Here is a 23,179-nt window from a genome sequence, read left to right on the forward strand (position 1 = left end):
AGAGAGAAAAGGTAAGGCCAGTATGCATAACCTTTATTATAGCTTTTTAATTTATTTTTTTTCCAGAGACAGGGTTTCACTGTGTCCTCTAGGCTGGAGTGCAGTGACATGATCATGGCAACTTCAAATTCCTAGGCTTAAGCAAGAACCTCCCACCTCAGCTTCCAGAGTAGCTGGGACTATAGGTCCACACCACCACACCTACCTAAGTAAAAAATTTTTTTGGCCAGGCGCGGTGGCTCACGCCTATAATCCCAGCACTTTGGGAGGCTGAGGCAGGCAGATCATGAGGTCAAGAGATCAAGACCATCCTGACTAACATGGTGAAACCCCATCTCTACTAAAAATACAAAAATTAGCTGGGTGTAGTGGCGTGTAAGTTCCAGCTACTCTGGAGGCTGAGGTGGGAGAATCACTTGAACCCAGGAGGCAGAGGTTGCAGTGAGCCGAGATTGCACCACTGCACTCCAGTCTGGTGGCAGAGTGAGACTATGTCTCACTATGTTGCCCAAGCTGGTCTTAAACTCTTGGCTTTAAGTGATCCTCCTGCTTTGGCCTCCCAGAGTGCTGAGATTACAGGCATGAACCACTGTGCCCAGGCTTTATAGTTGTTGTGTAGCATTTTTACCCTAAAAAGTAGTAAGTTTCTAGAGGACAGACACCTTGTATTGTTTGTCTTGGTATTTATTTTTCACAGTGCTCAATCTAATGCCCTGGACAAAGTGGGTGTTCAATATGTGTTTGGACTAAGTAGCAACATATGACTAGAATTCAGTAGAAAGGAGAGGCTGTTCTCTTTCTTGGATTTCTGAGCTCTGTAACTTCACACTTCAGGGGCCCATTTACCTCTTTAATTCCCTACATGCAAAAGGAGTATGAATGCACCAGATGATAGATTGAACCTGACCTCTTAATGTTTTATGTGATGTAACTACGTGCCACATTGGTCCTTATATGACTTCATTATTTTATAGGCTATAAAACCAAAATTATTTCAAGAGGAATATTTGACCATTTTCATCCTTCTTTTAAAATGAATTGGGGTTACCAAAAGTAGCCTGATGCAGTTGAATAAAATTAGGTGTATTTTAAAACCTCTAAACAAAAAGCTACAGATTTAGTAATCTGTAGTTGTATCTACATATGTCTGAAAACCGTTGAATCTTCTTTTGGTTGCCCTGGTGACTATTTCATTGGAGTGGTATAGCAAGAAAGCCTATATCTGTGGAGTCCAAACAGTAGCTACTATCCATATATGGCTATTTAAATGGAAATTAATTAAAATGAAATAAAATTTAAAATTCAGTTCTTCAGTCACAGTAGCCACATGTGGCTGGTGGCTGCCATCCTGGACAGCACAGATATAGAACATTTTCATCACTGCAGAAAGTTAGATTGGATAGCAATGTACTAGGTCATCCCTAAGGATCCTTCTGCATCTGACATTATCTTTCTACATGGAAACCTGCTTACAGGGAACTTCTGAGATTTCTCAACATTCTTTGACTGCGTTTTGAATTTTTTTTTTTTTTTTGAGACGGAGTCTCGCTGTCTCGCCCAGACTGGAGTGCAGTGGTGCACAGTCTCTGCTCACTGCAAGCTCTGCCTCCCGGGTCGACACCATTCTCCTGCCTTAGTCTCCCGAGCAGCTGGGACTACAGGCGCCTGCTGCCACGCCCAGCTAATTTTTTGTATTTTTTTTTTATTAGAGACGGGGTTTCACCGTGTTTAGCCAGGATGGTCTTGATCTCCTGATCTTGTTATCCGCCCGCCTTGGCCTCCCAAAGTGCTGGGATTACAGGCGTAAGCCACTGTGCCCGGCCTGAATTTTTTAAAATTGGATATTACTTCAAATAATTGAGTTGTTCAGTAGAACTTGTCCATTTTTTAAAAAGATCTTTTCATTGTAATAGCATTTGTTTTAACTACTAATGTAATTAGCATTTTTGTTCTTTCTCCAAAGAGTGCGCTTCCACAGAGTGTCCTCAAGCCTTTTAGGAAAATTAGTTTTGTTTCATCCTTAATAAGAGTGAAGTTCAGACTATAATATTATTATTTCATACTGGATAATTTAATAATTAAATTAAGAATTAAGCACTATAATATGTATGTATGTATGTTACTTGATTTGCATGGCACATTTTATAATGCTGTGAGTGTGCTAAGCTGTCATTGAACTACCTTAAAAATTACTTAAGTCTGGGCTTGGTGGTTCGTGCTTGTAATTCTAGCACTTTGGGAGGCTGATGTGGGATGATCGCTTGAACCCAGGAGTGCAAGACCAGCCGGGGCAAGATGGTGAGACCCCATCGCTACAAAATTTTTTTTAAAAATTAGCTGGGTGTGGTAGCATACATCTGTAGTCCCAGCTACTTGGGAGGCCAAGGCAGGAGGATCCCTTGAGCCCAGGAGTTCGAGGCAGCAGTGAACTATGATCGCACCAGTGCACTCCAGCCTGGGTGACAAAAGTGAGACCCCCATCTCTTAAAAAAATATATTACTTAAAAATAAGTATTTTTCAAAGTACTTCTTAGAGTTCAAAAAACCTGCTAATTATTTAAAAGTATAAACTATAAAAAAAGATTGAAGTTATTGCTCACCTGTATTTCTTGGACAGATTACATCCATTTTACTTCTAGGGCTAGAAAACTTACATCACCATTAGCTGTTTCTCTGAAATTTTGTCATGTTGAGTTTGATTGCCTGTCTATAAAGATGGATAATAGTGTGACTATATGGTATTGAAAGTATCCATTGGCTTGAACATAATAGCAATGTGGTTTGGTGGTGTTTACAAAAGTGATTGATGGATATGGCCTCGTAGTCATACAGTAATAGAAGTGAGAGATAGGAAAGACCTGTCAGAGTGTCTTGTGCCAGTGTGGGTTTATTTCCAGTGTGGAATAATCATTTACCATAATAGTACTGAGAAGTAAATTCTTTGGAGGCATAGGATAATGAGGGTATATTTTTATGTTTGGTCTTTTCTAAGGTAAGAATTCTGCTGTTTATTATTAGTGTGAAAATAGATAATGATTGTGCGATAAACACTGTTTAAAGAAGAGCTTCCTTCATGTTTTATAAACCTACACAATTCTGTTCTTCGTGTTTAATGAAGTTTGTGTAGGAAAATAGTGTGACTGTTTTTGATTAGAGGCATATTTTGTTTCAAGAATTAGATGAAGATATTCTTCCTAAACTGATTGTGTTCCCAGACTAGTTGTTAATTATTTGGAATTAGGAGTCATGATGGTGAAATTTCCACCACATCCAGAAAGCCTGTGAATTTTAAGCCTCTGATGGCTTGTTTTCTGAAGTGAAAAACTAATGCAGAGTTCTGTCATTAGAAAAACACCAGTGCTTAGGAGAGATTGGAAGTAGGTTTGTGGTGAGGATTGGCAGGAGGACTCTTTCTCCTTTCATTCCTCCTCCTTTTTCCCACACTAGCTGATAAGAGCTGGGCCTAGGAGTGGAGACTAAGAATGAAAGGAGATTTCATTGCTTAGCACTTCTTTTCCTCTTTTCCCCCTTCTGCTGGCAATCCTTGATGGGGAGGAATCAAAGTGTATAGCAGCCCGATTATTTGATATTAAGCAACTGTTAAATTAATATAAGGACAACCTCTGGTTATTTCCAGTGTGAATTACAGGATACTCTAAAAACTCGGTATATCTCATTTATCTATCATTAGGGCAAATAATTTCAAATGCTTATAATGAGCTGTGATTGTTATCAGCATTTCCCAGATTTGAGTCATAAACATTTTGAAAATTCATAGGGAGACTCTTAATAGCTGTTTGAAGAGGAAAACCAAATCAAACCAAAAGAAAGTAGAGGGACAGGGTGATCCTCAGCACAGCCCTTTGTATGTGTCACCACAGCTGACTCCTGGACTCAGCCTTTTACGTCACCTTGCCCTCTGCTACCACATTGATTTTGTACCTCTCCGTGTACAGTCTTATTTAGGTCTATCAACTAGTTAGCTGCTAATTGGTGAAATACGCCTTCTTAAATATGAACATGTTAGCCTGGCTATTTCCTGAAAACCAATTGGAGTTTATTAAAAATGGAGTTTTTATTGAAGCCATAATTGTCATGGGCGATACACATGAGAGATCACCCTGTGGCTGGCCTGTCAGACTTTCATGAGCCTTCAGAAATTAAGGGGAATGAGTGAGTTTGTTTTCTTGTAAGCTGTCACATTCTTCTCTTCAAAGTGTCAGCCCCAGTCGTGCACAGATAAATGTTAGAAACTTTCACCTTCTCCAGTTGATTTTTTTACCCTTACATAATTTAGTAGTATGATTGTTTTTCCGCTAACATTTAATTTTTTTGGACTTTTAATTTTTGAAATGTAAGCCTGTGTTTTAGACTTGGGAAAACTTAGAGGTAGTTCCAGTATAGAAAAGTTAACCTATAGACAGTTTGATCAACTTACACAAAACAAAACTATAATATTTTTGCTAAGTAATAGAGATTCTGAAAGGTGATGGAGAGGAGGAGGATGAGCTTTGTAAAATCAGTTAACCCAGATAGAAAGTGTCAGTTAATTTAACATATTTTTATTGACAGTGTTACATATGAACACCTCTGTTGTAGGAATGGTGAATCAATCATAAATCTTGTCTTAAAGGAGCTTCTAGTAGGAGCTAGAAGGCACATTCATAAATAACAACAGAAAGCATAAAGTCTTAAGTGTCTTGTGAAAAAAAGTACAAATAAATTACAAGAGGGAGAATTACTTTTTAGCTGGAGAGTAAATTTGGATAGACTTGAAGCAGGCTATTGTTTGAGCAAGATCAAAAGGTTGGATAAGTTTTGGAGTTAAGGAGGAAAGATATTCCAGGATTGTATCTGTAGCAGCACAAACAGATGCTATAGAAGAGTGAATTTATGAATTTCCTAGTATGTAGGCTACACAGAAGGTAGAGTTTGTGTGTGTGTGTGTGTGTGTGTGTGTGTGTGTGTGTGAGAGAGAGAGAGAGAGAGAGAGATACATGCTGAATGAGACTAGATAAGAATCTAGGGTAAGAGAACTTGACTGTTAGTTCGAGGGATTTGTTCTGTATTGAAAAGGCAGCAGAAAGCCATTGAAAGCTTTGAAATGGAGCAGAAACACATCAGAGTCTACTTGGGCAGAAACTGAAGGTGGTCTATTAGCAGGGCAACATTTAAATTATTGTAGTAATCTTGATGAGACTGGATGAGGGGCTGAGGGTAGTTTAGTAGTGATTAAGATGAGGTAATAAATATGTGAGATCCTGCTGGATCAATCAATATAGGACTTGGCAGTTAATTGATATGGGGGTGATAAAAGAAGAAAGAGGCTCTAGAAAGTTTGTGAATTACTGGCCCATTAGATATTAATACTTTGTATATGGAGCTTTAGAATTCACAAAACACTGTTATATCTGAGAGCTTTCATAACTCTGTAAGTTAAAGTTATAGAATTATCCTTACTATGGATGAGGAAATAAAGAATTTAGGGATTTTTCTATGGTTAATATGAGAGTAAATGCAGATCTAGGCCTATAACTAGTCTTCCAATTTCTTGGCCGGTACTTCTTTTATAGCCTTCCTTGTGAACCTGGGAAGAAAAGCTCTGGCATCTCGTCCCAATGTGTTTTTGTTTTTTGTTTTTGAGACAGAATCTTGCTCTGTCACCCAGGCTGGAGGCGCAGTGGCGTGATCTCGGCTCACTGCAACCTCTGCCTCCCCAGCTCAAGCGATTCTCATGCCTCAGCCACCCGAATAGCTGGGACTACAGGTGTGGGCCCCCATGCTCAGCTAATTTTTGTATTTTTAGTAGAGATGGCCAGGCTAGTCTCGAACTCTTGACCTCAAGTGATCCACCTGCTTTGGCCTCCCAAAGTGTTGGGATTATAGGTGTGAGCCACCATCCCCAGCCACCACTAAGTTTTTGAATGTGGGCAAATTGCTTATTTCTTGGAGCTTTAGTTTCTCTAGATGCCCTTGTCGTTTCTATCTTGCAAGGACACTTTGAAGATAAAATGCAATGTTTTTGGTTTTATCAACTCTTTATTCAGCAAATAATGAGCACTAAATACGATGCTTAGTACTGGGGGTCACAGGATGTTTAAATATTTTTGTGTTTCACAGATTAGAGGACAGAAAATACAGATAAATAATTGTAGTAACCACAGTAAGTGTTCTAATACAAGTATGTACTTTTGGCTCTAGAGTCACAGAGTAAGGGGCAGTCAGGCAATCAGTGAAGGCTTCCCAGGGAGATGTGAACTAAGTCCTGAAGCGTAATTTGTGGTTTAATGGTAATAAAATGTTAAACAAGGCAGAGGGTAAAATAATGCATCATCATCATCATAATACTAGCTGTTATTTGTTGAAAAGCTTATAATTCTGACCACATCTCTGCAAGATATTTTCATTTCATAAGTAAGAAAATAGGTTCAAAAGGTTGTGATTTGATCATAGTATATAGTGAAGTCAGTATGGTACATTAGGGAGGTGCAAATAGTTAAGTATCACTGGAGAGTAGCAAACAAGCGACAGAAAGGATAAAGATAAAACTGAAAAAGGGGCTCAAGTATACTATATTGTAGATATTAAAAAATAAAAATAATAAAACTAGTGGTTTCATGATAGACAGGGGAGACTATTTTAACATATATGAGAGACAAAGGATTAATACCTAGTAAAATATGCCTAATTAAACATTGGTTACTGTGTGGACCAAGATGTTTTCACTGATCAATTCTCTCAAACATTTAAGGAAGATGTAATACTAAGTTCACAGAAACTCAAAGAAGAGAGGAGGCGGGAGCACTTTCCAACTCATTTATAAAGCTATATATATACCTCTGATAATAGTATGTGACAAAGATTTTATAAAATATTAGCAAATGAAATCCAGAAATATGGAAAAAGGATAATACATCATTACTAAGCAGAGTTTATCTCAGAAATGCAGGATTGGATTTATATTTTGAAAGCTGTGTGATTATTGTGATAGATGCAGAATAAGCACTTGACAAAATTTAGTAACCATTCAGAGTATAAAACTATTAGCAGGCCGGGAGTGATGGCTCATGCCTGTAATCTTAACACTTCAGGAGGCCGAGGCGGGCAGATCACCTGAGGTTAGGAGTTCGAGACCAGCCTAGCCAACATAGTAAAACTTCATCTCTACTAAAACTACAAAAATTATCTGGGTGTGGTAGCATGCACCTGTAGTCCCAGCTACTCGGGAGGCTGAGGCAGGAAAATTGCTTGAACCTGGGAGGCAGAGGTTGCAGTGAGCCAAGATCGCACCACTGCACTCCAGCTTAGGCAACAAAGCAACTGTCTCCAGAAAACAACAACAACAACAAAAAACTGTTAACAACTATGTCCTCAATCTGATAAAGAGTACATTGTACTAGAAATCCTAGCCAATGCAGTAAGAAAAAGAAGTAAAATGTTTGAAAATCAGAAAGGAAGAAGTAAAACTGTTTCTATTTGTAGTTGACAGTGTTTGTTTATGCAGAAAAACCCAAGGAACCTAGAAAATAACTATTAGAACTAATTTATTTAGCAAGACATAAGGTCAGTAAACAAAAATCATTATATTTTTATATACCTGCAGTAAATGAAATTTTAAAAATTTCATTAAAAATAGCACTAAAACCCATAAAATACTTAGAAATAAATTTAACAAAAAATGTGTAAGACCAGTATCTTGAAGACCATAAAACATTGCTGAGAGAAATTGAAGAAAACTTGAATAAAAGAATATCTGCCATGCTCTTGGACCAGATGACTCAGTGTGGTTAAGATGTCAGTTCTCCACCGGGTGCAGTGGCTCACTCTTGTAATCCCAGCACTTTGGGAGGCTGTGGTGGGTGGATCACTTGAGGACAGGAGTTCAAGACCAGCCTGGCTAACATGGTGAAACCCCATCTCTACTAAAACTACAAAAAAAATTAGCCAGACATGGTTGTGAGCACCTGTAATCCCAGCTAGTCAGGAGGCTGAGGCAGGGGAATCGCTCGAACCCAGGAGGCGGAGGTTGCGGTGAGCCGAGATCACACCATTGCAGTCCAGCCTGGGCAACAAGAGTGAAACTCCATCTCAAAAAAAAAAAAAAAAAAAAGATATCAGTTTTCCCTATATGCAGTTCCAATCATAATACCAAGCTGGCATTTTGTAGAAAATGCAAAGCTGTTTCCTAAAATTTATATGGAAAGACAAAGGACTCTTATTTGCAAAAAAAATTGTAAATAAGAAGGGCAGAGTTTACAGACTTACATGAATTGCTTTGAATACTTACGATAAGACTACAGTAACCAACACAGTATGTGTAGTGAGTTGAATAGTGTCCCCCAAAATTAGTGTCAACCTGGACTCTCAGGATGTGGCTTTATTTGGAAATAGTCTTTGCAGATGTAACTGGTTAAGATGAGGCCACACTGGATTATGGTGTACCCTAAATCAATGACTGGTGTCCTTATGAGAGAAGGAAAGGACACAGAGACAAAGACACTGAGGGAAAACGCTTATATGATGATGGAGTTAGAGATTGGAGTGATGTATCTGAATGCCAAGGAACCCCAAGAATTGCTAGAAGCCACCAGAAGCTAGGAAGAGGCCAGGAAGAGCCTTAGAGCCTTCAGGGGGAGCGTGATATTACCAACAACTTGGTTTCAGATTTCTAGTCTCCAGATCTGTGAGATAATACATTTTTGTTGTTTTAAGCCACCTGGTTTGTGGTTCTTTGTCACAGCAGCTCAAGGAAATGAAATTAATACAGTGCGATACTGACATAACAGTCAAATTGATCAGTGGAACCAAGTAGTAAACCCAGAAACAGACCCATGTTTATACAGGCATTTGATTTTCAACAAAAGTGCCAAAGCAATACAAGGGAAAAGAAGTGTCTTTTCAACAAATGGTGTTGGCAAAACTGGATTTCCATGTGGGCTTAAAAAAAAAAATCGCCCCTTCTCACATACTATACATAGAAAATAATTCTGAATTCTAACTGAAAAAGCAAAAACTATAAGCTTCTAGAGGAAAACATCTTTGTAGCTCAGGAGTTGACAAAGATTTCCTAGGACATCTTTATAAATATTTGTGACGGAAGTACAAGTATTTACGAGTTTTTAAAACTCATAAGGACGGAAGGACAAGTATTTGGAAAGTAGGCAAGCTAAAGACAGGGATGCCAGGCGCAGTGGCTCATGCCTGTTATCCCAGCACTTTGGGAGGCCAGAGCAGATTGATCGCTGGAGTCCAGGAGTTCAAGACCAGCCAGGGCAACATAGGGACATTTTTTTTGTCTCTACAAAAAAAAAAAAAAAAAAAAAAACTTTAATTAGCTGGACATGGTGGCACATGCCTGAGGTCCCAGCTACGTGGGAGGCTGAGGTGGAAGGATCACTTGAAGGCCAGGTGTGGTGGCTTACACCTATAATCTCAGCACTTTGGGAGGCTGAGGCAGATGCATTGCTTGAGCCCGTGAGTTCAATACCAGCCTGGGCAGCAATGGTCTCTATTAAAAATCCAAAAATTAGGCATGGTGGCACACACCTGTAGTCCCAGCTACTCGGGAGGCTGAGGATGGGAGGATTGATGCCCAGGAGGTCAAGACTGCAGGGAGATGTGATTGCATCACTACACTCCAGCTTTGGCAACACAGTGAGACCCTGTCTCAGATAAATAAATAGAAATAAATAAATTTTAAAAGACAGGGAGAAAATTTGCAAAATGTTTATCTGACAAGGGACATATATCCCGAATATATAAAGAACTACAATTGAAAAATTAAAAAGACAACCAACCTCATTAGAGAATGAGCAAGAATTTAAAAGGCATTTCCCAAAGGAAAGTATACAAATTGCCAATAAGCACATTAAAAAATGCTTGATATTGTTTGTCACTGGAGAAATGCCAGTTATAACTAGAATAAGATATTAGCCTGCAGGCGCTAGAAAGGCTGAAATTTAAAAGACCAAATGTAGGTAGCGATATGGAGCAGTTGGAACTCTCATGCTTTGTTGTTGGGAGTTTAAAATGTATTACAGGGTTGGAAAAAGGTCTGGCTGTTTTTTAGAAAACTGAACATATACTTACCCTATTACCCATTAATTTCATTCCTTTCTATACCTACCTATGAGATACGAAAATATATACACACAAAAAGATTTATAGAATAATATAAACACACAAAAAGATTTGTAGAAGAATGTTTATAGCGGCTTTACTTACAATAGCCAAAACCTGGAAACAGCCCAGGTATCTATCAACAAGAGAATGAATAAACAAATTGTGTTGTATTCATACCATAAAATAATTTTTGTATTTTTAGTAAAGATGGGGTTTCACCGTCTTGCCCAGGCTGGTCTTGAACTCCTGGCCTCAAGTGATCCACTTGCCTCAGCCTCCCAAAGTGCTGGGATGACAGGCAAGAGCCTGTAATACTGAAGGTGGGTGATGGATATAGGGAGGTTCGTTACCCTATTTTATTTTTGTATATGTCTGAAATGGTCCTTTAAAAAAAAATTTCCTGGGGCCGGGCGCGGTGGCTCAAGCCTGTAATCCCAGCACTTTGGGAGGCCGAGACGGGTGGATCACGAGGTCAGGAGATCGAGACCATCCTGGCTAACATGGTGAAACCCCGTCTCTACTAAAAAATACAAAAAACTAGCCGGGCGAGGTGGCAGGCGCCTGTAGTCCCAGCTACTCGGGAGGCTGAGGCAGGAGAATGGCGTGAACCCAGGAGGCGGAGCTTGCAGTGAGCTGAGATCTGGCCACTGCACTCCAGCCTGGGTGACAGAGCAAGACTCCGTCTCAAAAAAAAAAAAAAAATTTCCTGGCCAGGCATGGTGGCTCACACCTGTAATCCCAGCACTCTGGGAGGCTGAGGTGGGTGGATCACCTATGTTTCTAATAGTAACATAATCAATATTTATACCTATGTTTCTTTTTCAGAGCTCTCACATAGGTGCATTTATCAGTTGAAATTATGTTGCTCAAACAATTTAGTATTTTTTCTCACCAAATATGACAAAAGGGCATTTTTTTACATCACTAAAGGCAAAATGTTTTTTAAAATGTCATGTATTTTCAATGAAGAAAATTAATGTAAATAAAAGAAAAGAAATATTACCCATAAACCCACTGCCAAGATATCCTCTTCTCAGATATAAACAGATGCATATTTCCTCCCCAAACTTCTTCTGAGAACTTAGGTGTGTGTGCATATAAACACACAGTTTTGTGTTATATCAATTTTTAAAATATTATATTTTTCTACAACTTGTTTTTGCCTTAAGAGAAAGCCTAAAAAGTCTTTCCATATTATACAATGATAAATGCTACACAGTATTCCAAAGTAGAGAAAAATTTTTGTAATTATTCCCCATTGAGAATCATATATATATATGAGGACCACGGGATTATGAGGATATTTCCTCTTTGCTATTTAGGTTTTGGAGTGGTGTACTTCTTATTGAAAAATTGTCTATTAATTAAAATTTCATGTTCTAGACTTTTCATATAGATTTTGATTTTTTTTATTAAAGAGGATTGTTAGTAACTTTTCACAATTTTATTGGGATCTAACTAGGTTTAGACCAATAGAGAAAACTGAGCAGCTTGTGGTATTTCTTATATTCATTGATTTGTGATTGATTACTTTTTTTTTTTTTCCGAGACAAAGTCTCACTCTGTTACCCAGACTAGAGTGCAGTGGCGTGATCTCGGCTCATTGCAACCTCTGCTCCCCAGGTTCAGGCAATTCTCCTGCCTCAGCCTCCCAAGTAACTGGGACCACAGGCATGTACCACCACGCCTGGCTAGAAAAATTTTTTGTATTTTTAGTAAAGATAGGGTTTCACTGTGTTAGCCAGGATGGTCTCCATCTCCTGATCTTGTGCTCTGCCTGCCTCGGCCTCCCAAAATGCTGAGATGATAGGCATGAGCCACCACGCCCGGCCTGATTACTTTTTTAAAGCTGTTTGCTCTGAACTGTTTGAAAAAGATCTATGGAAATATTTTCTTTTATTGAAATGACACTGGTCTTCTCATTTTATGAGCTACAGATTTCACTTATTAATTCAAAGTTCAGTAGTCAATATTTAATATTTTCCATAGGTCAGGTATGGTACTTAGTCATGTGTAAATACGTCTTTCATAAATATTAGAGCATATTTCACAGATGTATGTAGTTAATCAGATATTCAAAGAAAGAAGAAATAAGTAAGCATCTCTTTTCTATTTGTATGTTTGTAGATATTTAAATAATTTATAATGTTTTGGTGTTTGGCAGATTTAGTTCCTTTATTTTAGTAGCTTGTTTCTATTTGTGGAGAGAAGGAAAAAAATAGCCTCTCCACAGTCACTATGATGTGGTTGCAGTTATTACTGCCCTCCTAGGTTAGGGCTGACGTTTTGGGGGTCACGGGGAGAGGATAGGGCTTTGTGCCATGAGATTCACAATGTCAGTGACCACATCTGTTACTGTTTACTCTTCTGTCATCTTCTGGCACAATTCCTGACACATAATAGTTCCTCAGGTATTTGTTTATCAGCCAGTCCAATGAACAGATCTATAAGAAGAGGAGGTAGGCAAAATAGCAGTATAATTTTGAAATTCATTGTATCAATTCTGACTGAAATATATATATTATGTATATACAGCCAATTTCTGAGACTAGAATAAAAAGTTGCTACACACAGGGGCACACGCACAGATCAAAACACTCGCTGTATATAATTATCTATGCAGACTATCCAGTAGAGGGCAGGGTTTTACTTGTGGGAGAATTTAATACAGCTTTCTTTTTTACCATCATGTAAATGCTTACCTCCCTTATAATCATCATTATCATAATAAGTAATATATGTTTATTTTTCTTTAATTGTTATAGAATATTTGACTGTTGCTTTTAGAATATGGCTGTTGCTTTTCTTGAAGTTAAGAAGTGATGTACATCTTAAATAACTTTTCCCTACTTGCATCCCAGTTTGCATTATACAGGTTATAAGGTCATGGTGATATTTTAGATTATGCATTCCATCTCAAACAGTAGTTGAGCCGCTTATGTTCTTAAATGACATTTTTTAGGTTCCCTTTTTGTGTTTCCAAAGCAGCATTAGACATAGGTCTGGAGTGTTGACAGTTGTGAAGAAGTAAAGTGCAATAATGCTTCATCAGATAAATAAGCGATATTGTAAAGTTTGTCAGCAGAGCACCGCAGCAGCCACTCGTGTCAGTTTTAAAAGACAAAGATGGGTACCCAAAGGAGACATGTCAGCCTGTTAAGACACTTAAGGTTTAATATCTTTAGGTTTAACATGGTTGACTAGTCACTTCTCTCTGTCCTTCCCACTAATTACAGTGAAAAACAAGGGACCTTGTGTGTAAAACAAACATAAGACTCTGAAAGGTAGAAGGCCACTGACCAGCAGGGACTATGGTACTGTCATGGCACCAAAGTGGTATCAGTAAAACCTGGTGGGGAGCTTGAACTCTCACCCCAACCCAGCACTATCAAGGTACCTCTCTCACTTTCCACTTTGGGTACTAAAGGCTGACTGGGGAACATGAATTTTTACCCTCAATTGCTAGTAATGAAGTAGCTATCCCATTCCCCTGCTGGCACAGTATCACAGAAGGCCTGCTCTGGCTGAAGATTTAAATAAGATCCAAAGATTTATAATACCCCAAATATCCAAATTTCAATAAAAGTCACTCATAACCAGAAAAGAATCAGGAAAATCTCAACTGAAATGAAAAATGAACCTCAATAGACACCAACCTCAAGAGAATACAGATGTGAATTGTCTGACAATGATTTTAAAGTAGCCCTCACAAGAAGGCTGAGCTATTAAAAACATACTTGAAACAAATGAAAAAATACAAAGTCCCAGCAAAGGAAAAAAAAAAAAAAACTATCAAGAGAAACCAAATGGAAATTTTAGAACTGAAAAATGTAATAACTGATTTTTTAAAATGGAATAGACAGGTTTAATGGAGAATGGGGATGGTAGAGGAAAGAATCAATGAACTTGGAAGAAATTAAGAGAAATTACTCATTCTGAACAGCAGTGAGAAAATGGATGAAAAACAAAACCCCGAGTTTAGCTATAACATTTGTGTCATCATATGAACAGAAAGAGAGGGGAAAGAGGGTGGGACTAAAACAATATTCAAAGAAATAATGGCTGAAAACTTCCAAAATTTGAGAAAAGTCATAAATCTACAGATTCAAGAAGCTGACCGAACCTTAAGTAGGATAAACCCAAAGAAATTCATACCAAGACATACTATAATCACATTTCTTAAAACCAAAGGCAAAGAAAAAATCTTGAAAGCAGCAAGAGAAATGACACAATGCCTATACAGAAAAACAGTTTGAATGACAGTAGATCTCTTATCAGCAAACATGGAGACCAGAAAAAAGTGGCACAAAATTTTGAGGACTAAGGAAATAATTGTCATCCCAGAATTCTCTATCCAATTAAGATATTCTTCAGAAAGGAAGAGGAAACCACGATGCTCTCAGGTGAAGGAAAAGAGAACTTATCATCAGCGGACCTACCGTGAAATAATGTCTAAAGAAATTTCCTGAAACAGAAAAGAAATTATACAAGAAAGGAATTATGGAACATCAGGAAAGAAGAAAGAATAACAAAGAGTAAAAATATAGTAAATATAATAGACTTTTAAAAAAACTTTTTTGAATGTTGTAAATTATGTTTGACTTTTCACTGTTTTCAAATATTGTAAAACAGTCTAGTGTAGTTATCAATGTATGTAGAGAAAATATTGAAGATATTTACATTATAAATGGAGAAGGGTAAATGAAGGTAAAGTCTACACTTCACTGGAACTGGTGAAATATTGACACCAGTAAATGTTGATAAGCTGTATGTAATGCAGTTCTTCAGCAGCTACTTTAGAAAAACATCTATTCAAAGAGATGCAGTCAGAAACATTTTAGATAAACAAAAATGGAATTTTAAACTATGTTCAAGTAACCCATAAGGAGGAGGGGAAAAGAAAACAGATAAAATAAATAAAATGAAATAACAGATTTAAGTTTCAACATATCAAAGACTACATTAAACATAAATGACCTAAATTCATCTGTTGAAAGACAGATTTGCAGAGTGAATTTTAAAAATGACATACTGTGCTGTGTACAGGAAGTAATTTCAGACAACAGTATAGGTAGGTCGAGAGTAAAGGTAACTTTATTTATAATGGTACAAAACTGAAAACAACCAAAGTGCCTCTCAGTAGATGAAACTGCTAAACAAACTGTTATATTCATACCATGGAATTCTACTTAATAATGAGGAGGAGTGAACTATTGATACTTGCAATAACTTGAATGGCTCTTAAGGGCGTTAAGCCATGTAAAAAAAAATCAACTTCAAAGGACTCGTACGTTTTCATTTAGGTAACATGGCAAAATTTTTGAGCTCGAAAACAAACTAATGGGTGTTAGGTGTTAGGAATAGTGAGAGGAAGGAAGCTGAGTGTGACTATAAATGGGTAGCATGAGATCTTTATTGTAGTGAAATGGTTCTGCATCTTAGTTTTGGTGGTGATTACACACATGTACGTGTGATAAAATGGCATAGAATGATACACATTGTACTGATATTCCTGGTTTTTAGTATGTTATAGTAATGTAAAATGTAACCATTGAGAGAAACTGGATGAGAGGTAATATTTTTGTAACATCCTGTGAAACCATAATTATTTCAGAATAAATAGTTTTAAAAAGCAAAAAGGCCTGTATTCCTAGCTGCTCAGGATGCTGAGGCAGGAAGAGATTTTTTGAGTCCAGGAGTTCAAGGTTACAGTGAGCTATAGTCATTCCACAGCACTCCAGCCTGGGCAGACCCTGTTTCTATTTAAAAAAAAAAAAAAAAAAAAAAAAGATAAATTATAAACAGGAAGAGTTTGAATATTTTAAACAAATCCATTAATGTATTTGTATTTTATACATTTTCAGGTGTAGAGAAGCCAGTATCTTTAGTGTGTACCTCTAAAATAGTAGAATGTCATCTATGAATGTAAAATTTTTTTTAAATTTAGTTTTCTTATTTTTAACAGAGTTAAGGAGGCAGATTATAAAGAGGCAGTCATTTGACTACTCTAAACTCTTGTTTTTTAAAACAAGTCCCCCTTTAGAAGATTAGGATTTAGCTCTTATTCTCACTTTCTCCACCTCCATAAATGCAAACCTCATTTCTACCTCCCCATTTTCTCACTATAGTTTTCATATTCATTTCAATTACATCAGTAGTCTGTTTTTTCAGTTGGATAGCATAAACACTAGTCATACATGGGCTGTGATTGCTTTTCCTCTCTTGCAAAACTTTTTGTTTTCTCCAGAATTAATAATTGTCTTTTGTTTACTTAATTTTCTATATGCTTATGATTAATTGAATTTCAAATTCTCTGAATTACAAATATCCTTCTGTTCATTCTGAATTTGTTTACTCATCTTAATTTTAAAAGAGAAGTAAACATAGTTTGGGTTTTAGAGTTTTGGTATAACGAAAATTCTTAGTGTTAGAATTTACTGGCAAAATCAGGGCAAATAATCTTTGTTACTTTTTCTGTTTATACACATACCCTGTCCAGCTGCAGCTAAACAAATGGTTTTACCTTTATTTCTGCTTAGTTCCTGATTTTTGTCAAAAGTCTGTTTCTTCATCGATTCCAAACATTGGTCACATAGGGAAGTAGGAAGAGCTGTGGCATAAAGACCAGAACACTTAGGTTCTTGTTCTGATTTAGTTTTAATTGACCTCAATGTAGGATGATCAGGTAACCTCCTTGGCCTCAGTTTTCTCTCCAGTAGTGACAAGATCAGACTAGATTATAACTGAGGCCTCTTGTAGTTAAAATGTGATTTCAAGTAGATGAAGTATTTACTTCAGTCCAGACTATATATGTAGTTTCTCTAAATTAAGAATGTTGTCATTTCCAGTACTTTTAAAGAAATACCCTGATGTTTAGAAAGAAATTAGATTAAAAGGTGTTAAAGTGATGGGAAATTTTATAAAAGACAAAAATGGACCATGCATGGCATCTTTGTTGTGCTTCAAATTATGATATGGGAATGGTGGTTTTCACTTTCCGAGGGTGTCTAGAAAAGAGAAATTCTAAGACCATCAGAAACCTCATTGTTTGTTACCCAGTAGATTAGATTTGACCCACAGAGGATGCTCTGAAGTAATTAATGTGGCTTTTATGGAGATTTCTTCAATTATAGACCGTTGAAGCTAGATGGGTCCTTGGGGGCTTCTAAGAGAGTCCTCGTGGTCTAGCAGTTTCTAGTTGATATAACCAAGGGCAGAATGTACTGTTTTCCATTTGCAAGTGTTTTTACTTTATTGTGAATGCTGTGTGAGGGATATTTGATATTTGGGATACTTAAAGTTTTTTCAGAGGGCATTAAGGTGAATTGCCTTAATGCCAAATATACATTTGGAAATAAATTTGTAAATTTATTTGTATACACCTGTTGATGTATTTTTACATGTGTTTGGTGATGCTGATAAGTGTGCCACTTTATGGGGTTCCATGAAAAGCAGATATGTGATTTAATTTCATGACAAACATATTCATCGGTTATTATATTTACTGGTTATTATTATTCACATAACTTATTTTATTGGTTTTCAGGTACTTGAAGAAGCAGAAGCTCAACATTTATATCAGTCCATTTTGCCTGATATGGTGAAAATTGCACTCTGTCTGCCAAATATTTGCACCCAGGTTAGTGGATGTGGCTTCCTCAGTAGCTTCCCTGAGACCGACAATTGAATTTCCCTTAAACTTGAATGGCCAAGGTCACAGATAGAGAGAGAGAGAGAGAGAGAGAAGAGAAGAGAAGGGAAACAGTTTTTGCCAAAGAGTATGGTAATTTTGCTGTATTAAGGAAAAGATTAGAGGGTAGAGAGTACTACAAAAGGACATTAAAAATGCAGCATTCCATTCCTCAGCTTCTGTTTACACTGTTGAAGCTTGTTTACTATGACTTTTTTCTCTCTTTGTTCAAATAACCTCTAACTTTAAAAAGCACTCATTATTTCAAAACATACTAATGGATTTGGAATAGCGTATTTTCAAAATGGCTTAATACTACCCACTCCTTCCTCACCCTCCCCCAAAGTAATGTATTCTCTAACAAATGAGTTAATGATACTTTCTTAACTTTTTTTTTTTTTGAGACAGAGCCTTGCTCTGTCACCCAGGCTGGAGTGCAGTGGCAAAATCTTGGCTCACTGCATCCTCCGTTTCCCAGATTCAACCAATTCTCCTGCCTCAGGCACCCAAGTAGCTGGGATTACAGGCATGTGCCACCACACCTGGCTAAGGTTCCTTTTTTTGGAGTGCAGTGGCACAAATCCCAGGTTACTGTAACCACTGCCTCCTGGGTTCAAACAATTCTTGTGCCTCAACTTCCCAAGTAGCTGGGATTACAGGTGTGCGCCGCCACACCTGGCTACTTTTTGTATTTTTAGTAGAGACGGTGTTTCACCATGTTTGCCAGGCTGGTCTTGAACTCCTGATCTCAGGAGATTCGTCTGCCTTGCCCTCCCAAAATGCTGGGATTACAGGTGTGAGCCACTGTGCCGGCCTTAACTTTTAAAAATAAAGAATCCTGTATTTTATTTTGTTTGGAGGACATTAATTTTATATTGCTACATAACAAATTATGTCAAAATTAATGGCTTAAAGCAATAAACATGTATTATCTCTCAGCTTCTGTTGACTTTGGGAGCAGATTAGCTGACTGAGTGGTTGTGGATCAGGGTTTCTCTTGTGGTTGCAGTGAGGATGTCAGCCAGGGCTTCAGTCATCTGAAAGCTTGCCTGGGGCTGAAGGACACACCTCTAAGTTGGCTTACTTACATAGCTGTTGGCAGAAGGCCCTGCTATTGGCCTCTCTATAGGCTGATTGATTGTCCCTATGATGTAATGGCTAACTTCCCCAGAGCAAGCAATCCAAGGGAGAGAGCAAGGAAGCTGCAGTGTCTTCTGTGACCCATTTTTCTCAAGGCACCTAGCATCACTTCTGCTGTTTTAGTGTTCATTAGAAGCTAGCCGATACCCAAGGGGAGGAGTATTAGACTCCACCTCTTTTTTTTTTTTTTTTTTTTTTTTTTTTTTTGAGACCAAGTTTCACCCTTGTCCCCCAGGCTGGAATGCAGCGGCATGATCTCAGCTCACTGCAACCTCTGCCTCCTGGGTTCAAGTGATTTTCCTGCCTGTCACCTGAGTAGGTGGGACTACAGGCATGTGCCACTACACTCGGCTAATTTTTTGTATTTTTAGCAGAGACGGAGTTTCACCATTTTGGCCAGGCTGGTCTCGAACTCCTGACCTCATGTGATCCTTCCACCTCTGCCTCCCATAGTGCTGAAATTACAGGCATGAGCCACCGTGCCCAAGACTCCACCTCTTAAAGAGAGGAGCATCAAATAATTTGTGAACGTATTTTCAAACCTCCACAGGGTTTGTTTTGTTCTTCATAATTTTATTCCTGTGTTTCTCACAGTGGTGCTTGAATTTGCCTTTGTCTTCTATTTCTAGGGCCAACACCTCTTGCTGCATGGCTGCTAGCCAGGGTTCTGCTAGCATTTTACTCCGCAGGGGCCCTGTGGACATTTGGGTGGAACAATTTCTGAATGTGTATCATGGTCCCATCCATTGCAGTATGTTGTTAGGACACCCTAAACACCACAAATAGGGTCATTGGGGCAACCAGAAAACAACCCACACATGTCCAGATGCCTTCTTGGACTATACCATCTTCAATTGAGACCCATGAAATGTTTTCCAGTGTGATGTTTTCAATTTTATGTAACTTTAATTTCACCTCAGTAATGCATTGTGTCTGAAATAAGTTTTACTATTGGGCAGGGGAAGTATATTTTAAAACATATCTTCTGCTTGTTTCTGTTGGAAGTTATTTGCTTGATCATATTCCATCTTAGTTCTTTTTCCTTTCTTTCCTTACTTAGTAAAATCTCTCACTACCTCCTAGGTATGCCTGTCTGTTACTTCCCCTGTGAAGCCTTCCCTGCCTCCCAGACAAGGTTCATCCCTCCTGAAGCACTCAAATCATTGTTTTATAATTGTTGTCATTATATATCTCTTACCACTGGATTATAGTCTCCTTAAAGAGAGATCCTCTTTGTGTCACTGGTTTGCATGGTGCTTAATTATATACCTTTTGAATTCAATATGTAGTTCATAATCAATAGTAGATAGTAGGTAGCCTTTGGGAGTGGGCCATTTAATCCTCTTCTCTTCCCATCGTGCATATGAGAGTTTCCATATTTCATTTAATGAGAAATTTTTATTCAAAAGCATCTAACTTTGTAAGCTATAACAAGCCCCTTGGAACCAAAATCAGACCCCTGGGTCCTCAGCTTTTTGTCCTGGCTTCTCCCAATGACTTTCTTCTCCATTAGCATATCAATGGGGAGAGCATCTTAATTCTGTGCTTTGCCCCCTATTGAAAAGTCAACCTCTGCTGTGAAAGTTAAGATTTTTATTTGAGATCAAAATACATCTTGTCGCAAGTTAAATTGTATATGTTGATATTTAATAATTTATCACATTGAAGTACTCTAGGCCAAATCTAAAAGGTAAATTTTAGATTTATCAAAAGAAAATTAAAGGAAACAAATTTGGTCAGGAACTTTTTGAAATATCTTGATTCACAGTAACCAGCCTTTTATTTTGTTGAGCTGAGTGCTTGACAATAAGATTTACATCTCCTCATTTCTCCAAATAATGAGTTTTTAGGCATTTCCCCTCACCAGGAGAGCAGAAATCATTAACTCTATTTAAAATTATACTATTTGTTTATCTGGGAGACAAGAAATGTTTGTTTGAAGTCCATTAAGCCTGAAATATTTACCATTAATTTTTAAAATCATTTTTCTGAATAATTTGGTAAATGGTAGTTAAAAACTCATTTCTTACTAAAACCAAGCAACACTTTGCTTGAAGCCATTGATGCACTGTCACCTTTTCTACACTCGTTGCTTGGTTGTGAATAAATGCACAGGATGGAAAATGGAGATCAATATGAGCTCTCTGTTTTTCTCAGAAATGGTGATTGCTAAGACCTGAAGGGGAGAGAATTTTGTATAACAGTGAAAATAGATTCTTTGCCTTTTACTTGTTTGTTTACCTTTGAATTTTTCCAAGAGAAATAGTTGAATTGCAAGTTTAATCTGTTCTTTTTTCTGGCAAACTCTTATTCTAGCAATGATGTGTACTTCTGTACTTAGAAAAGCATTCATTATTCAGCACTGCAGTTTTGGTTTGTCTTGCCTGCCCTTTCCTCAGGTTCATTCTGGGTGTCGACTCCTGAGGTATGATCGGGACAGTTTGCTCTAGGCATGCCAGTTTGAGATGAGTGCAGATACCCGAAACTCTTAGTTCTGTGTCTTACTGAAGGGGAGAAGGTAAATGCATCTCTAAATATTCTGTAGGAGCATTTTGAAACTTAACAGCTGAAGGATAAACTGGGAGTTGGTCTTTGATTTTATCATCATGTCTTTAAAAACATTTTAACATTTAAAATATGTTGACAAAAAGAGTCAAACTCTGTAAAATATTTGAAGAGATTTATTTTGAGCCAAATATGAGTAACCAGTGGCCTGTAACAGCCCCAGGAGATCCTGAGAACATGTGCCCAAGATGGTCAGGCTATAGCTTGGCTTTATATATTTTAGGGAGACATAAGACATCAATCAATACATATAAGGGGAGCTTACAGGTCTTAGGTGGATTCAAAGATTTTCTGATTTGCCATTGGTTGGAAGAGTTATTATCTAAAGACCTGGAATCAATAGAAAGGAATATCTGGGTTAAGATAAGGATTTGTTGAGACCAAGATTTCATCATGTGGATGAAACCTCCAGGTAGTAGGCTTCGGAGCTTTTATCAGACCTAAAAAGGTACCAAACCCTTTCTTAATTCTCACCTGGAAAGGAATAGGGATTCTCTACAGAGTGTAGATTTTCCCAACAGACAGCTTTGCAGGGCTATTTCAAAATATGTCAAAGAAATATATTTTGGGGTAAAATACTTCAATTATTTCAAGATCTGCTAACTGTCATGTGATGCTATACTCGAGTCAGGCTGGAATTGTGTCTTATTACTATAAAAAATCTGTTTCATCAGTTTTAAGGCCTCTGTTTTAATGTTAATGCTGGTCACTTGTGCTGAATTCTAAAGTGAGGAGCATATAATGAGGCATGTCGGACCCACACTTCCTATCATGGTGTGGACTAGTGTTTCATATTAACTTTGGAATCCCCATGGTTGAGAGGAGGGGTTCATTCAGTCAGTTGGGGGACTTGGAATTTTATTTTTGGTTTACAAACTAAATGAAATCCACTGAACACAATACTCAGGTCGTGTGGATTATACTGACAATAAAAGGTAAGTGAATTTGGTGGTATAACTGGAAGACATTTTAGATATAAAAGATTTGAAGAAAAAGTGTCTTATATCTTCTTTGACTTGGAATGTTTGATTACGTAAGAAATGTCTATCTTTTTACAACTTATACATGTTCGTATGGTGGTTTTTACATGTTCTATTAATCACTTTAATGAAGTTAGATTTGATTCTTATAAAGAAATTGTCAGTATGAAGTGTAATTTGGAATAAGAGGGTAAAGCCTTCTTTGTTGAATTATCTTAGATCATTTTGTTTAGAACTAAGAAAGTTTATTCTGGCCAATTTTTTTTTTTTTTTTTTTTTTTTTTTTTTTTTTTGAGACAGAGTCTCGCTCTGTCGCCCAGGCTAGAGTGCAGTGGCGCAATCTCGGCTCACTGCAAACTCCGTCTCCCAGGTTCACGCCATTCTCCTACCTCAACCTCGTGAGTAGCTGGGACTACAGGCGCCCACCACCACACCTGGCTAATTTTTTGTGTTTTTAGTAGAGATGGGGTTTCACCGTGTTAGCCAGGATGGTCTCGATCTCCTGACCTCATGATCTGTCCGCCTCGGCCTCCCAAAGTGCTGGGATTACGGGCGTGAGCCACCGCGCCTGGCCTGGGCAATGATTTTTAATATAAATAAGAACAAAATTTAGCTTAAGCAATGTTACATATTTTTGTTTCATCTTTTGTTTTAATTTTTCATTAAATGGGCAATGTGTTTT

General features: G+C 37.6%; 2 protein-coding genes across 6 annotated transcripts in view; one reads left to right on the forward strand and one right to left on the reverse strand.

Annotated features, from left to right (window-relative positions):
• LOC126963224 (mitochondrial import inner membrane translocase subunit Tim23) overlaps positions 1-23,179 on the reverse strand; it is a 901,060-nt gene that overhangs the window by 352,538 nt on the left and 525,343 nt on the right. The window lies entirely within an intron of this gene.
• The window catches only part of PARG (poly(ADP-ribose) glycohydrolase), a 138,440-nt gene that overhangs the window by 46,350 nt on the left and 68,911 nt on the right, over positions 1-23,179 (forward strand). For all 5 annotated transcript variants that reach the window (XM_050805313.1, XM_050805311.1, XM_050805312.1 and 2 more), the window contains one exon: positions 17,669-17,761. In XM_050805313.1, the coding sequence (XP_050661270.1) occupies positions 17,669-17,761 (93 nt within the window). The remainder of the gene's footprint in view (positions 1-17,668; positions 17,762-23,179) is intronic.

The sequence above is a fragment of the Macaca thibetana genome, chromosome 9, assembly GCF_024542745.1.
Source record: "Macaca thibetana thibetana isolate TM-01 chromosome 9, ASM2454274v1, whole genome shotgun sequence".
In the NCBI taxonomy this organism is placed as follows: Eukaryota; Metazoa; Chordata; class Mammalia; order Primates; family Cercopithecidae; genus Macaca; species Macaca thibetana.